We start from the raw sequence: 16,104 nt of genomic DNA on the forward strand, positions 1-16,104 counted from the left end.
TTTCTCATCAAAGTTGGGATCGCCCAAATGAAATAACATGGACAGCTCTGTCATCAGGCAAAGACAGCTCTTGTAAACAAGATACTACAGCTCCTCAAAAGGCTGTTTATCCATGCAAGGAAACATCCCACCACAAAACTCTCTTGAGACACCTTGTACCATGTGCAGCACCTTGGGAATGAACCATCCCCGACTGTCACCGCAGAAATTCAGCAGCAATCCCTGGAACCAGCAGAACCTCCACATGTTATACGGACATTACTATATTTTAACCCTTTGACATTGGTATTTCCTGGTGATCCCCAGAACAAAAGTGGTTAAAGCATTATGGAGGAACATGGGGAGAGAGCATGGGCCATCACAGGAAGTACTACCATCTGTCTGGTGACACCCATAGTTCTGAGTGGTGCAGGATGTAAGCAGTTCTAATTTTCCTAGCGCTTTCCAAGGAAATTCACTTGGTCTTCATACCTGCACCTGTCACAGACATAAGACAGCTGTCATTTGCAGCCTGAGGATAATTCAAATCTCTGTTCATGGTTTGATTGTTTTAAAAAAGCCATTCAGGCAGGGTTCTCAGCTGCTGTCCGTCAATGGGCAATGCCAATTTACACACTCTGAAGAGTAAGCTGCCAAAGTTTAACACATCCTGCCACTTGATTTGACATATGTAACAAAACACAGAGACACAATACACAGGTCTGCAGATGGTCACTAACCCCACAGTCTTTCTGTTTGTAAAGTATCAGGGGGTAGCCATGTTAGTCTGTATCTACAAAAACAACAAGGAGTCTGGTGGCACCTTAAAGACTAACAGATTTATTTGGGCATAAGCTTTCGTGAGTAAAAACCTCACTTCTTCGGATGCATAGAGTGAAAGTTCCAGATGCAGGCATTATATACTGACACATGGAGAGCCGGGAGTTACTTCACAAGTGGAGAACCAGTGTTGACAGGGCCAATTCAATCAGGCCTGTCCTGTAGTAGGTGATTTCTCCTCAGACCCTACGCTACCAGCACTCCCAGCTATCTTCGAGACACCACCGACTTCCTGAGGAAACTACAATGCATTGATGTTCTTCCTGAAAACACCATCCTGGCCACCATGGATGTAGAAGCACTTTACACCAATATTCCACACAAGGATGGACTACAAGCTGTCAGGAACAGTATCCCTGATGAGGCCACGGCACACCTGGTGGCTGAACTTTGTGACTTTGTCCTCACCCACAACCACTTCAGATTTGGGAACAACTTATACCTTCAAGTCAGTGGCACTGCTATGGGTACCTGCATGGCCCCACAGTATGCCAACATTTTTTTGGCTGACTTAGAACGCTTCCTCAGCTCTCGTCCCCTAGTGCCCCTCCTCTACTTGCGCTACATTGATGACATCTTCATCATATGACCCATGGAAAGGAGGCCCTTGAAGATTTTCACCTGGACTTCAACAATTTCCACCCCACCATCAACCTCAGCCTGGATCAGTCCACACAAGAGATCCACTTCCTGGACACTACAGTGCAAATAATGATGGTCACATAAACACCACCCTATACCGGAAACCTACTGACCGCTATACGTATCTACATGCCTCCAGCTTCCATCCAAGACACATCACACGATCCATTGTCTACAGCCAAGCCCTAAGATACAACCGAATTTGCTCCAACCCCTCAGACAGAGACAAACACCTACAAGATCTTTATCAAGCATTCTTAAAACTACAATACCCACCTCGGGAAGTGAGGAAACAGATTGACAGAGCAAGACGGGTACCCAGAAATCACCTACTACAGGACAGGCCCAACAAGGACAACAACAGAACACCACTGGCCATCACATACAGCCCCCAGCTAAAACCTCTCCAGCGTATTATCCACGATCTACAACCTATCCTGGAAAATGATCCCTCTCTCCCACAGATCTTGGGAGGCAGGCCAGTCCTCGCTTACGGACAACCCCCCAAACTGAAGCAAATACTCACCAGCAACTACACACCACACCACAGAAACACCAACCCAGGAACCAATCCCTGTAGCAAACCTCGTTGCCTACTCTGTCCCCATATCTACTATGGTGACACCAGAGGACCCAACCACATCAGCCACACCATCAAGGGCTCATTCACCTGCACATCTACTAATGTCATATATGCCATCATGTGCCAGCAATGCCCCTCTGCCATGTACATCGGCCAAACTGGACAGTCCCTCCGCAAAAGAATAAATGGACACAAATCAGACATCAGGAATGGTAACATACATAAGCCAGTAAGTGAACACTTCAATCTCCCTGGTCATTCTATTACAGATTTAAAAGTCACTATCATTGAACAAAAAAACTTCAGAAACAGACTTCAAAGAGAAACAGCAGAACTAAAATTCATTTGCAAATTCAACACCATTAATCTGGGCTTGAATAGGGACTGGGAGTGGCTGGCTCATTACAGAAGCAGCTTTGCCTCTCCTGGAATTGACACCTCCTCATCTATTATTGGGAGTGGACTACATCCACCCTGGTTGAATTGGCCCTGTCAACACTGGTTCTCCACTTGTGAAGTAACTCCCGGCTCTCCATGTGTCAGTATATAATGCCTGCATCTGTAACTTTCACTCTATGCATCCGAAGAAGTGAGGTTTTTACCCACGAAAGCTTATGCCCAAATAAATCTATTAGTCTTTAAGGTGCCACCAGACTCCTTGTTGTTTCTGTTTGTAAAGAGCTCGTTAGTACCCAGGTTTATTTCTTTATGTGGCACTAATTCACGAGTGCTTTCGCTTGCATGAAGAACTGCCTTGAGGCACATTTATTCCATTCAGCTGTGTGTTCGGCGCTCAGATCAGACAGCCTTTAGATTTGATTATTGGCATTATTTTGTTTATCTGTTTAAGAGGTTTGATCTGACAAGCAGAGCTTCTGTATAGTGGCCATTAAAATAAAAGATTATTCTTCCAAGGTGTTTTTGCTACGTTAAGCGATCAGAAGCTAGCTTTTAACCGGGGACAGACAAGTCTTCTCGTATTTGGAAGTGGTTCTCCGAGGACCCTGGCAGGGCGTAGAATCTGGCTTTCCAGCAGAGCTCATGAAGAGACGCTGATTTAGCTCAGCCGGCCCAACGCTAAGGTAACCCACCTCCCCGCACACTTGCTACAGGAGCAGACTTGGAATTCCTTGCCCTTGGCTAATGCAACAGAGAGGTTGTATTTATCTCCACGGGCCATAAGGAGTGCTAGCAGCCCCCCGCCAGAACAGTTTCCCCCCCGCTGACATCCACTTCAGAGGATCTGTTTGCATAACAGGCAGGGTGCTGCTATGTGAGAGGTAAAATCAGCTCTTGACGCTTAGGGCACATCTATCTACACTGCTCTGCAGTTCGGTCTAGGAGGGGGTGACTTGCAGTTCGGACTGAAGTGCTCTGCTGTAACCCCTCCATGTGGATGCTGTGGGTGTGAATGTAAAGGCCCTGCCTTTGCACAAACGTAGTCCTGTTGGAAGAGGAGTGTAGACGTGCCCTAGAGAGGCTGAATCTTGTGTCTACTCCAGATCACGCACTCGTTTAGGGGAGACGGGTCTCTCTGGGGGCACAGAAGGAAACGCAGTAGGGGTGTGTGTAATTCTGGCCATCAACTGGGTGGGCTGTAGCTGCCCATTGTGTAATGAGAATGATAGCAAATAAGGCAGAGAGATCTGAGGAGCTGTCCGTCCACGTGTGAATCAAGTATCTGGTTATTGACCTGCAGCCACACAATATCAGGCTGGGGTGCACTCTACAGGAATGTGCATTAGCTTTGATAATGTAATAAAATGGGATGTATTCAGAAGCCCAAAAATATTGAGTTCCAGAGACTTAACCCCATATATCCACTCAGCCGAGAGAGACAGTGTTGTAATTAAATGTTGATCTTTACGTATAATTGGCGAGGTGTGTGAATTGCTCTCTGAATTACTGCAGCTCATGTTGCCATTGATCTTGAGATCCATGGAAATTCGATACCCACAGGCTTATGAGCCAGTGAACTGAGTGTGTTATTAAGACACTTGCTGCTGCCTGCTGTCCTAGAGGTGTGAAAGCAATAGATGAGTTACAATTCCATTACAACCTACATCTCAGTAGCTGACTAGCTTCTCTTGTCAGAGAGCCACATCCTGCCAACGGGAGAAATCCTGCAGGAGCAGGCCAGGACTCTGGCTTCTTTTCGTAGCCTCTCCATTTGGAATGTGTCAGAGAAGGTAACATGAAGCCATATGGAGCATCACCGAATGGCTATTCTGTGGTGACTCCCAGCAGGGTTGCAAGCAGTAGCTATGTATTGCCTTTCAGGGGGAAATGTGGCATCAGGTGCTTTCCTCCCACTCAGAATGGGAACTTCAGAAGGGGCCGGCATCAAAGCCCAAAGCAGCTCCTTCCCCTGGTGCCCTAGGAAAGCTTTTCTTTCATCTCTTCAGGTTAGAAGGGATTGTTAGGATCATAAGAAGGCTGCTCTTACATTCAGGCTTCTGCAAATCTACTAACAGACGCTTTCCACAGCAGCTTAAAAGTAGCCTAGAAAAACACACATGACCCCCCTCCCTTAAAGTTATTTATTGTCTACATTCTAAATCCAGCACACAAATGAAACTGATTAAAGAAACACAAACATGGTCACTTAAAACCTGACCGTGGAGCGAAGACTATGGTTTGATGCTCGGATCCCTTGCAATAGTTTCTTGCTTGACAGGTAGGATTCACTGTGTGCAATACAGCTCTGGTGTTTACAATATCCGTAAGGGTGAGACAAGGGCCCTCTCTCTCACAGGACAAATACATTTACAGCAAGATGCAAGTCTCCACCACTTCTTCAGACGCCATGACATGAACACCTTTCTACACATACCAGAAACCGGTGCCAAGCAAGAAGAGCCACGCAGTACATCAACCCCAGGCCAAGAGCCTGCTTTAATGTGGACACGTAGTAATAGTTCTGGACCATTTCCCAACAATTAGCTTATAACCCAGGGCCAGGAGTTGACTCTGCCTGTGACTGGACACCATCCTAGGAAGCAGCTGGATATCTGGGATTGCAATGTAATCTGCTTCTGTAGTTCACCAGGATTAGGGGACAGGCTAATTTTTCATCATTAACAGGTCACTGCAGTTCATGACACACATTAATCCAGTTGGTCCCTGCAGCTGAACACTTATATACCTCTACCTTTGAAATCAGGTGTATCCTGGTCATGCTTCAAAGAACTCCCCAGCCTAGGGAGCTGATGATCATTAAGTGAAAGCGTTTCCATGGTTAAGCTAACCTGGTGTAGTCAGCACCAGCAACCGGGTAATTTGGTGCGCACGGCCTTATGAAAAAGATTGCAGACTCCTATTCAACAATTTGGTGCACTTGACAGTCACGCTTTGGACTCCGGCATCTCAGATTCTGAGCTGGGAGAGCTTTCTCTCTGCCTCAAGATCCCATTACCAATAAAGCCATGTCTTTATTTTCTTAGATTATGGCCATAGTTTTCCTTTCAATGCTCACCCTTCAGAACAGGCTGGTCTGCAGACTCCACTACCCAGACAGGGTTATACAGCAGAATGAGCATGGTTTCTGCACTGAGTAAGGAAGAAGTTTATGCTTTACCGTGTGGTCTGTGAGTGGAGGCAGCACAATGAGCTTCTCCATGGTATTCATCACCACCCTCCAGAGCTCCTTCAGCACCCGTTTCAGCACTGTCTTTTCACACACCGTGGCAAAGAGAGTCAGGCTGCAGAGAGAGAGCAAGAGCTGATTAAAACAATGCAGTTCCAGCAGTGCGGTCTGTAGGAGAAACAGAGTGAAAGTGGGGGTGAGATTTAATGCCTCACCTAACAAACAATTTATGTTAACTCTTATCTCACATCTCATAGGAAAGAGCAGCATCCCCTTTGCCTACAGCGCTGCTAAGGAATGTTTTCTGATGCTTTTTCCTTCAGCTTTAGCACTAAGACATTTGCAGAAAACAGGATTTTTGTGCCTAAGAATTCAGCCACTGCTATTTAACCCCCAGAGCAATAGAAAGTTTTTATTTGGATGATGGTAGCTTGCAGGGCCCCAAACAGGATCAGGGCCCCATTGTGCTGGATGCTTACACATAAAACAGAAGAAGCGCCCTGCCCCAAAGGGCTCATCCGTCTAAATAGGGAAAGACCCAGCAGGTGAGTTTACACTAATAGAGAGCCACTATACTCTTCTAGCGTGACCTCCAGCAAACACTCCGCAGAACCTCACGCTGTGACCAAGCCCGTCACTTCTGATTGTGCTAGAGCCTCCCTTGTAGAGACACAGCCAATCTTCAGTTTGGTAAAAAATGGAGAGGGAGGGAGATGATGACAAAGGTGATATTAACAGGAACACAAGGGTTTATCTATTGGCTATGGGCAGACTTTATATAAAATGAGTGGGTGAGACAGTGTTGTAATTATATTGGTCCCAGGATATGAGAGACACAAGGTGGGCAAGATAATATCTTGTATTGGATCAACTTTTATTGGTGCACGGGACAAGCTTTCAATCTTCACAGAGCTCTTCTTCAGGTCTGGAGAAGGAAACCAGAGTGTTCAAGTTAAATACAGAGCGGGACAGATTGTTAAGCATAAGAGGTTCACACGTGTTGTAGCATCACTCCATATAAAATGGATACTTACCTGTACTGTAACTTGTTCTTTGAGATGTGGGTGCAGATGTGTATTCCATTCAGGTGTGCAGGCACCCAGCACACCGAAGCCAGAGAATTGTGCTTAGCAGTACTTGTAAGGGTGGCACTCAGACCCTGTGGTCTTAGCCCCTCCCCTGGCTATTCAAGAGTGATGCCACCCAACCCCCATCAGTTCCTTGACACCGAAATCCAAGGCTGCAGACTCTATTTAAACAAAGACTGCAGAACAGCCATCCCAAAGTTTGCATCTGGTATAACATCTAACTAAAGTGTGTACAAAAGACCAAGTAGCAGCTGTACAGATGTTCACTATTGAGATATCACTGAGAAATGTGATCTTTGTTGCTTGTGGCCTTGTCTAATGGGTCCAGAATGTCTGTGGGGACGACATAGTCTGAACTACCTTTGTGGTTTAGATGAAGGGTCAGCCAGTTTCCTCACAGACGATCTCCCAGGTGGATAACTTCCTGTATTACCACAGCTTATGAGACAGATACTGCGCTATTATCTGAGCTGTTTCTGAGCATTTTCCTTCCTCCTCATTTTGCCACGCACCATCCACGCTGTGAGGTGTAGATTGCCAAATGCTGGAAGAATAACCTGGCATGGTGCTGGGTCAGCAGGTCAGGCAGGAGAGAGAGAGATTTGGGAGGCTGAGCTAACACACTGAGAAGGCCAGAGAACCAACATTATTTCGCCAGGCCAGTGCAATAAGAATCAGCTTAGTATGGTCCAATGTGAGTTTGAGGATAACCCGAGGAATCCGAGGGAAATGGGCAAGGCATACAACAGGTCTCTTCCCCAGTTCAGACAGAAAGCATCAGTTAGGGACCCTGGACTGAGCCCCGCTTGGGAACAAAACAGACATTTCCTGTTGCCCTTCATTGTAAAAAGGTCAATGGAAGGAATGCCCCATTCTGCCTCACTCTGCTGTTCTTCAGGGACCACTTGTGGTTGACTGAGAATGTCCTGCTGAGATGCTCAGCCAGCCGATTTTCAGAGCCTGGTAAGTGTGCCGCTGTGGGCACGGTTTCTTCCTGCCAAAGCCAGCTGGAGTGGGTTCATCCCTGCTTGTTCACTTAATACACCGCGGTGGCATTGTCTGCAAATGTGTGAACTGCTGCTCCCCAGCTCTGATCTCAAAAGGCCTGATGCACATTGTTTACTGCCCGAAGTTCCAGCATGTTCATATGACTGGAAGCTTTCTGCGCTGACCACAAACTCTGAATCTTTCACTTCCCTAGATGCGCTCCCCAACCTATTGTGGAGACATCGGTGACTATTGTTCTGATTGGTGGAGGATGGGCAAACGGAACCCTCTGGCACATATTGTTCTGTCCACTAATATAGTGAGTCCAGTATCTCTGGGGCCACTCAGATAAGCCTATCCAATGAGCATCAACTCGGGCAATAAACTGACCTCAAGCATGGCAGAAGATGGCAAAGAGACAATCTTACATGCTGCATCATGTAAGTGTGTGTGGCCATGTGTCCCAGTAGTCCCAGGTATACATGGACTGAAGTCAATGGATGCGACTGGAGGTCCAGACAAAGGTGCTGAATTGTCTGGAATCATTAAACTGAGAGAAAGGCCTTTGAATTCATAGAGTATAACAGGGCCCTAATGAACTTGATTTTTTGGGGTTCAACGTTCATTTTTCTTTGTTCAAAATCAACCCTTGACAATCAGAAGGGTCCAGCATGAACTGGACACGACTAAGGACTTGTTCCCTGAATCTGCCGCTCAATAGCCAATTGTCCAAGTATGGGAAGACATGAATTCACCTCCTTCTAGATAGGCTGCTACCACCATCATGCATTTAATAAAGATGTATGGAGCTGACAACAGGCTACATGTACTGGTAATGCTGGCCAGCAATGAGGAATAAGGGGGGGAGGGGGAGAGAAGGAGGATCTGGGGAACTACAGGCCAGTCAGCCTCACCTCAGTCCCTGGAAAAATCATTGAGCAAGTCCTCAAGGAATCAATTCTGAAGAACTTAGAGGAGAGGAAAGTAATCAGGAACAGTTAGCATGGATTCACCAAGGGCAAGTCGTGCCTGACTAACCTAATTGCCTTCTATGAGGAGATAACTGGCTCTGTGGATGAGGGGAAAGCAGTGGATGTGTTATTCCTTGACTTTAGCAAAGCTTTTGATATGGTCTCCCAAAGTATTCTTGCCGGCAAGCTAAAAAAGTATGGGCTGGATGAATGGACTTAAGGTGGACAGAAAGCTGGCTAGATCGTCAGGCTCAATGGATAGTGATCAATGGCTCCTTGTCTAATTGGCAGCCGGTATCAAGCGGAGTGCCCCAAGGGTCGGTCCTGGGGCCGATGTTGTCCAATATCTTCATTAATGATCTGGAGGATAGCGCGGACTGCACCCTCAGCAAGTTTGCAGATGACACTAAACTGGGAGGAGTGGTAGATACGCTGGAGGGTAGGGATAGGATACAGAGGGACCTAGACAAATCAGAGGATTTGGCCAAAAAAAATTTGATGAGTGTGAAAGTAGAATGAATTATATTGTAAAAATAGAATGGATTAAAGAAATGCTCTATGTTCCTTTAAGCAGGAATAATGAATGTTGAAATATAGTTGTCAGGAAGAGAAACATTAAGGTATGAAACAATGGGTTCATTTAAGCTAATGGTGGGACATTAACAGGAGATTGGTAACAGTTAGTAAGGAAAAAGATAGGTTTACCTGGGGCTAGACATACATATCAGTTCTGCTTCCTTTTGTTATCTTGTTAAGTTCACGCCCTTTTATCTGTATAAATAAGATAGTTTGAGTCTTGCATGGTGCTCACATTATCTGGGTGTATTAGCAGAGCACTTTGCTAATAAACAGAGTGGTCTGACAAACTGAGTCCTGAATCTGACTTTGACATGAGGTTCAACAAGGAGAAGTGCAGAGTCCTGCACTTATGACGAAAGAATCCCATGTACTGCTACAGACTAGGGACCGAATGGCTAGGCAGCAGTTCTGCAGAAAAGGACCTACGGGTTACAGTGGACGAGAAGCTGGATATGAGTCAACAGTATGCCCTTGTTGCCAAGAAGGCTAACGGCATTTTGGGCTGCCAAAATGGGGCATTGCCAGCAGATCGAGGGACGCGATCATTCCCCTCTGTTCGACATTGGTGAGGCCTCATCTGGAGTACTGTGTCCAGTTTTGGGCCCCATACTACAAGAAGGTTGTGGAAAAATTGGAAAGAGTCCAGCGGAGGGCAACAAAAATGATTAGGGGGCTGGAGCATGTGACTTATGAGGAGACGCTGAGGGAACTGGGATTATTTAGTCTGCAAAAGAGAAGAATGAGGGGGGATTTGATAGCTGCTTTCAACTACCTGAAAGGGGGTTCCAAAGAGGATGGATCTAGACTGTTCTCAGTGGTACCAGATGACAGAACAAGGAGTAATGGTCTCAAGTTGCAGTGGGGGAGGTTTAGGTTGGATATTAGGAAAAACTTTTTCACTAGGAGGGTGGTGAAGCACTGGAATGGGTTACCTAGGAAGGTGGTGGAATCTCCTTCCTTAGAGGTTTTTAAGGCCCGGCTTGACAAAGCCCTGGCTGGGATGATTTAGTTGGGGTTGGTCCTGCTTTGAGCAGGGCGTTGGACTAGATGACCTCCTGACGTCCCTTCCAACCCTGATATTTTATGAGTCTGTGAATCTCAGGAACTTCCTGTGGCCTGGGAAAATCATGATGTGGAAATAAGCTTCCTGAAGATCGAGAGCAGCAAACCAGTTGTTATGAGTCAAGGCAGGAAGAATAGTAGCTGAGGTAACCAGGTGGAATTTCATATACTTGATGAACTGGTTGAGACCCAGGATAGTCTCATTTCTCCCTTGGATTTGGAGCTCAGGAAATACTGGGAATAAAATCCCTTCCTGTGATGATAATGAGGAACCTCCTCCACAGCTGCCAGAGCACAAGGAGTTTGGATCTGAAGAAGAGGCGGTGACTCATGGGAAGGGTCCCTGACAAGGGAGGGGGGATGGCAGAGAATTGTATAGCATAACCCAATCTCACAGTGCTTAGGACCCATCTGTCCATCGTTGCTGATTCTCCAGCACTGCAGAAGCGAGACGGTCTGCCTACAAACTGAAGAGACGGTGTTGAACATCCACAAGTGGTATGGTGCTCTCGATTTAATAGTCAAATGGGCTGCGTTCCCCAAGGTGGAGGTGGACAATCTGGCTGGGTGAAAGCAGATCCAGAAGTCCTCCTCCTGTGGGACTTACTGCCCTTTCTAGAGTAGTCCTGGTGCCTGTCTAAAATATGTTTGGGTGGTATTGCTGCTGTTGTTGCTGACCTCCAAAATGACGCCTTTTTGTAGCTGGGATATAAATCCCCAAAGAGTGCAGGGTTGCTTGTGAGTCCTTAAACAAATGCAACTTCTCATCTGTCTTACCAGAAAATAAAAATCAACTGTCAACAGGCAGGTCTTCCACACACTGTTGGATGTCTGCACTATTCCAGAATTCTGCAACTGTGATGCTCTTCTCATCATAAATTGCTGACACCATAACTCTGGCACTCGACATTGCTGTTGCCGCTGCCAACTGCAAAAATGTCTTCGTGACCAGATGACCTTCTGCGATAAATGCCTTCAACTCCTCCCTAGAAGATTCAGGCAATTTGTCCATGAAGTTGGCTACAAAGTCCCAGTTCAAAAAACTATCCTTGGACAGCAGTACCTGCTGGTTTGCAACACACATCTGGCAAGGAGGAAGGCAATATATTTTTCTGCCCATGCACAGAAACATCATAACTCTTGTCCGTATGCTTTGCTGTAGGTGTCAAAGCAGCTCTGGAATTCCACAAACCTAGGAGGGCTCCAACAGTGCCTCACTAATAAGGAGAGCTACTCTCCCCGAGTCAAAGACTGAAGTATGTCCACCAATTTGTGCCTGTTTTCCTGCACAAACTCAGCCTCTATAGCCAAAGCATGAAGCTATTCATCTTCAGAGCTCCTGATGTTCCTTAAAATCTTCAGGGCCAAGGGAGGAAGATTCCAACACTCGAATGAGGAGGATGGAAGAAAAGGAGCCATTGAAACGTCGTGGTGCAGTACTGGTTCTCGTATATGTGGATCCATGTGTACCTGCTCTAAGGGAGATGCCTCCACCAGAGTTTGCAACGTAGGTGGCTAGGAGTCACTGGCTGGGTCAGCTTACCTGGCACAGGAACGGGTGGAGGATTCGGTTTTATAGAATGAGGAATTGCCCATTGGTTCCACGGAGGCTGCTGAGGATAAGGGCATGGCATTGGGGGCCAACAGCCCCTGTCTCCACTGAGGGAACAATACAGATCCCAGTATCAGACCGGTGTCTGAAGAACAAAGGTGAAGGGAACCATCACTCCAGGCTTGATGCCGAAGGACACTCAAAGTTGTTCAGAAGCAATGGGGAAGCGAGCCTCAGAGAAGCAAGCAAATGTCCAGCCCCATCCCTGGTCCAATAAGTTGTTTGCATCAGCATCAAGGTAGGTCCCAAAGTCAGTGCCCCGAAGACTGTCAGGAATATCACATTCCTACTCAGTACTTTGACTCCCTGTGGAGTATTTACACCCTCCAGACCATTGTAGATCATTGTACTCCTCCTAGTCACAGAAACGAAGCTTCCTCATTTTTCAAACATGTGCTCTCTTTACACGAGAGATCCTAGTCGCAGCTCTATACCTCATCTCCTCTGAGGTCTCTGCTGCAGCTGGAAATCAGAGACCAGGCAGGTGCACAGCGTTGCTTTGCTTTCCTCTCCTTGTGCCAGAGATGAAAAGTAAAGTTTGAATGAAACAAAGCTTCCCCAGAGTCCAAAGGCAGTGGCACTGCTACTTTCAAGGAACACGTGCGCAGCTGTAACAAGTCTGGAGAGGGTGCACGCTGGCATCCTTCTGTAGCTCAGCTGTGTCTCTCTCCTTCCAAACACTAACCACGTATATCTGAGTGAGACACCACAGACAGAAGTAAGAGTAAAAGCAGCAGCCCAAGTATTCCTACCTGGCAGAGCCCATTCCCACAGAAGAGTGAACATAACTGATTGTAGGGCCAGCAAAAGGCCACGTGGCCCAACGGATAGGCTCTTTGAACGCTGATTTGAAACACACCTTCCTGCTTCTCTCAGTAGAGCCCTCAACACCCTTCTCCAGAAACACATCAAGGTATTTCTTGGCTTCAATTCTGTGCTTGGCTATAGCTGCCTTGCTCAGCATCAGTTCTCTGCGTTTACTCCCTTTTGCCTGGAAGAGTTCTCATCAGTTTCCCTTTTCACCTCTCACTGACCATCCCCCTGTAGGGCACAGAGAGATTAGACTCACCGGCAGAGTCCCACGAGGCTACATCTATAGGAAGCCATTGGGAGAACTGAGGACGCAATACATAGACAACACTCCGCTCCTTTATATCAAGTATGAAAATCACCTCTCCCAGGTCTCTCAACACCTAGCCAAAATCCTCAGCTGGGTGAAGAGCAGCTGGCCAGAGCTGAACCCAGGCAACAAAGAGGTGATGCTAGCAGGGTGCAGGCAGTGTTTAGAGGAACTTGCCTCCTCTGTAGGATAGACAAGAAGAATAATCCAGGCTCTGCCTCTGACTTGCTGTGCTCAGGAAAGAAGTCATGAGCATTCCCACTTCTACTTCCCACCAATAGAAGGTGATGCTACCTCCCAGGAGTAGTTAGGTAAAGCATGGAAATTGCTTTACGGATGTAAAAGTACTACTGTGTATGCATGCTAACTATGAAGCACACAGTCCCTTTCAGCATCCAACCCGAGGAGAAGATGGAATGACTCAAGTATAAATGCAATAAAATAAACCATTTCTCATGCAACAAAATCATGAATTATACCTGGCGAATGTCATGGGATTCACAGAAACACCATGATATCTGCTGGCTGACACTTTCAAAACGAGAAAGTCTGATACGTCATCCAGAAGCCACCTCTTTTCCAAAGATAAAAACCCTCCGGGATGACCCTGATAGAGAAGACGTCTCTAGGGAATCAGCCAGAAGGCTGGAGAAACCCCCCCCAATCTGTTAGAAATTTTATGGCAGTATGAATACAGAACTGAGCTCTTCTTACTTTCCATCCAGGAAGTCCATTAATGGCCTCAGGACATTGTCCGCGTCTTGCGCCACCGTGTTCCTGGCATTTGCAGGGATATTTCCTGTCCCTTTCACTTGACAGAGTATATCTGACATCTGCTTGACACACTCATCAATACGGCTCTGAAAGCTAGACAGACGAGAGAAGCAAGGTTATTCAGCGGCAAACCTATCACTTTTTTCACATGAAATCATAACTTGTGTTCACTAACTACGCAATACTCCTCCTGACTCCATCTAAGACGTTCCCTATTGCTTCCTTCTCAATGTTGTTAAGAAGGACACACTATCAGAGTAATCAACTGTGTAGAAGATCAGTAGTGACACTAGCATCCCTACACGTGGCCTCGTCACGTTGGAGACAAACTCAGTCACTTAATTAGAAAGCTGCCCTTTCTTTTTCCAAGAATTACAACTGCACGTACTGTTCTGTGTTTGGTATATACAGTCTGACTTCACACAGATCAGTAGTGTAACCGGGGCTCAACTGCAATGCACTGCGGACAGACACATCCCGACAGCTCATTGCCAGACCTTACAAGAGAGAGTTGTTAAAATCACAGGTGCTCAGCAGCAGACACGTGCTGACTGAAACAAGCCCCAATTATACATAAGTGTCAAGACTAACTGGGGCTTGGCTAGCCAAGTGAACAATGTCTCTGTCGAAGTGACATGCCGGCCGTTAGGGGAGTTCAATTGTCTGCAACTCCCAAGGATAGACAGAGATCCGAGCCACTTCCATTCGGGGAATTAGCTTGTCACAACCACTATCAGTAGATGGCAACCTAGTTTCTGCAGACAATCAAGAAGAATCTAATATAGTGGTTTAATGTGGGGAATACTGCAGCAGAGCCGTCAACACATCAGCTGGGAATGAAGGGAAATGCCTTGACATTTAAGTTTGCAATATTGTTGTAGCTGTGCTGATCCCAGGGTATTAGAGACACAAGGCGGGTGAGGTCATCTCTTTTATTGAAGAAGTTGGTCCAGTCAGAAGTATCACCTCACCCATCTTGATATTTAAGGCAACTATTACTGACAATAGATGGTAAGTGTGGCATTCAATTAGCTAATGTTTGTGTAGGGCCTTGAACATGTAAGAAGTGCTAGGGATTGCGGCCAAGATTTAACACCCCTTACTCCACCAAATCAACCGAACATGGGGGCGGGGGTCTAAAGCTGGCTTCTAAATCTATATTTGGGCACCTAAATAAGGGGCCTGATTTCCTATAGCGTTGAGTCAGCGGGACACCTGTGGCATAGGCGGGCCTCTCTCTTTTCAAAACATGCACCCTCTGCTCCTGCTCCTCACTAGGCTCCATGCCCCACTGCCTTCTTCTCTCCCCGTGGACCAGCCTCCCACCAGTGCATCCGACTCCACTGAAGCAACCCCAGAGCCAAGCCTCCGTTCTCATGTTCACCTCTCTGACCCTGCGGAGGTGCTCGAGAGAGTAGGACCACCACAGTGGGGCACTCAAGCGGAGTGCCAGCATGCTGTGCTGTAGCAGCCAAATGCTCAGGGTCTCACTGATCGCCATGTTTGGGGTCGGGAAGGAATTTCCCCCCAGGTCAGATTGGCGGGGGGGGGGGGTTGGTTTCGCCTTCCTTTGCAGCATGGGTCACAGGTCACTGGCAGGTTTAAACTAATGGTGGATTCTTTGTCACTTGAAGTCTGTAAATCATGGTTTGAGGACTTCAGTAACGCAGCCAGAGGTCAGGAGTGGGTGGGTGAGATTCTGTGGCCTGCAATGTGCAGGAGGTCAGACTAGATGATCATGATGGTCCCTTCTGATCTCAGACTATGAGAGGCCTCATATTGCAGGGATCTGTGCTTGGGAATAGGGTGGGCTGTATATAAACAAGAAGTTATCAGCTTCTCAGGGTCCAGCAGCAGCTGCTTCCTTTAGCCCCAATGACCTGAGTCCTCTGGTCTGGACCCTTTCCTCCAGGTGGGGCAGGGAAGCAGGGGTTTCCAAACACAGAGGAAGACACCAGCTTCCATGAAAATGACCATGCAGCTGCGCCAAGTCACCGAAACCCAAGAATTCCTGGTTTTCAGGGTCACACAACTACATTAGGGGAAAACATTAAGTGTTGGCAGCTACATCTTACTCTGTGCGTAAACTGCAATGTAACTGGGCAGCCCAGCATAAACCAGTCACCGCAGTGAGCTAGGGATGTCAGTCTCTCAGGCACCAACAGATAGGATTCCAGCTTTCCCCGATTCATATGCCGTCTCCTCTCCTCCAAGGCTTCCAAGAACAAAACATCTAACCCGCAGTTAGGTGTAAACCATGCTATGTTTCCTCTGAGCTATA

The 16,104-nt window shown here is 46.9% G+C and overlaps 1 protein-coding gene across 6 annotated transcripts in view; it reads right to left on the minus strand.

Moving 5' to 3' along the window:
- The window catches only part of LOC117878847 (protein unc-13 homolog B), a 206,252-nt gene that overhangs the window by 27,116 nt on the left and 163,032 nt on the right, over window positions 1-16,104 (minus strand). For all 6 annotated transcript variants that reach the window (XM_034773441.1, XM_034773440.1, XM_034773439.1 and 3 more), the window contains 2 exons: window positions 13,764-13,916; window positions 5,622-5,745 (listed from right to left, as the gene is read on the minus strand). In XM_034773441.1, coding sequence (XP_034629332.1) covers window positions 5,622-5,745; window positions 13,764-13,916 — 277 coding nt within the window. The remainder of the gene's footprint in view (window positions 1-5,621; window positions 5,746-13,763; window positions 13,917-16,104) is intronic.

This window comes from Trachemys scripta, chromosome 6 (genome assembly GCF_013100865.1).
Source record: "Trachemys scripta elegans isolate TJP31775 chromosome 6, CAS_Tse_1.0, whole genome shotgun sequence".
Lineage (NCBI taxonomy): Eukaryota > Metazoa > Chordata > Testudines > Emydidae > Trachemys > Trachemys scripta.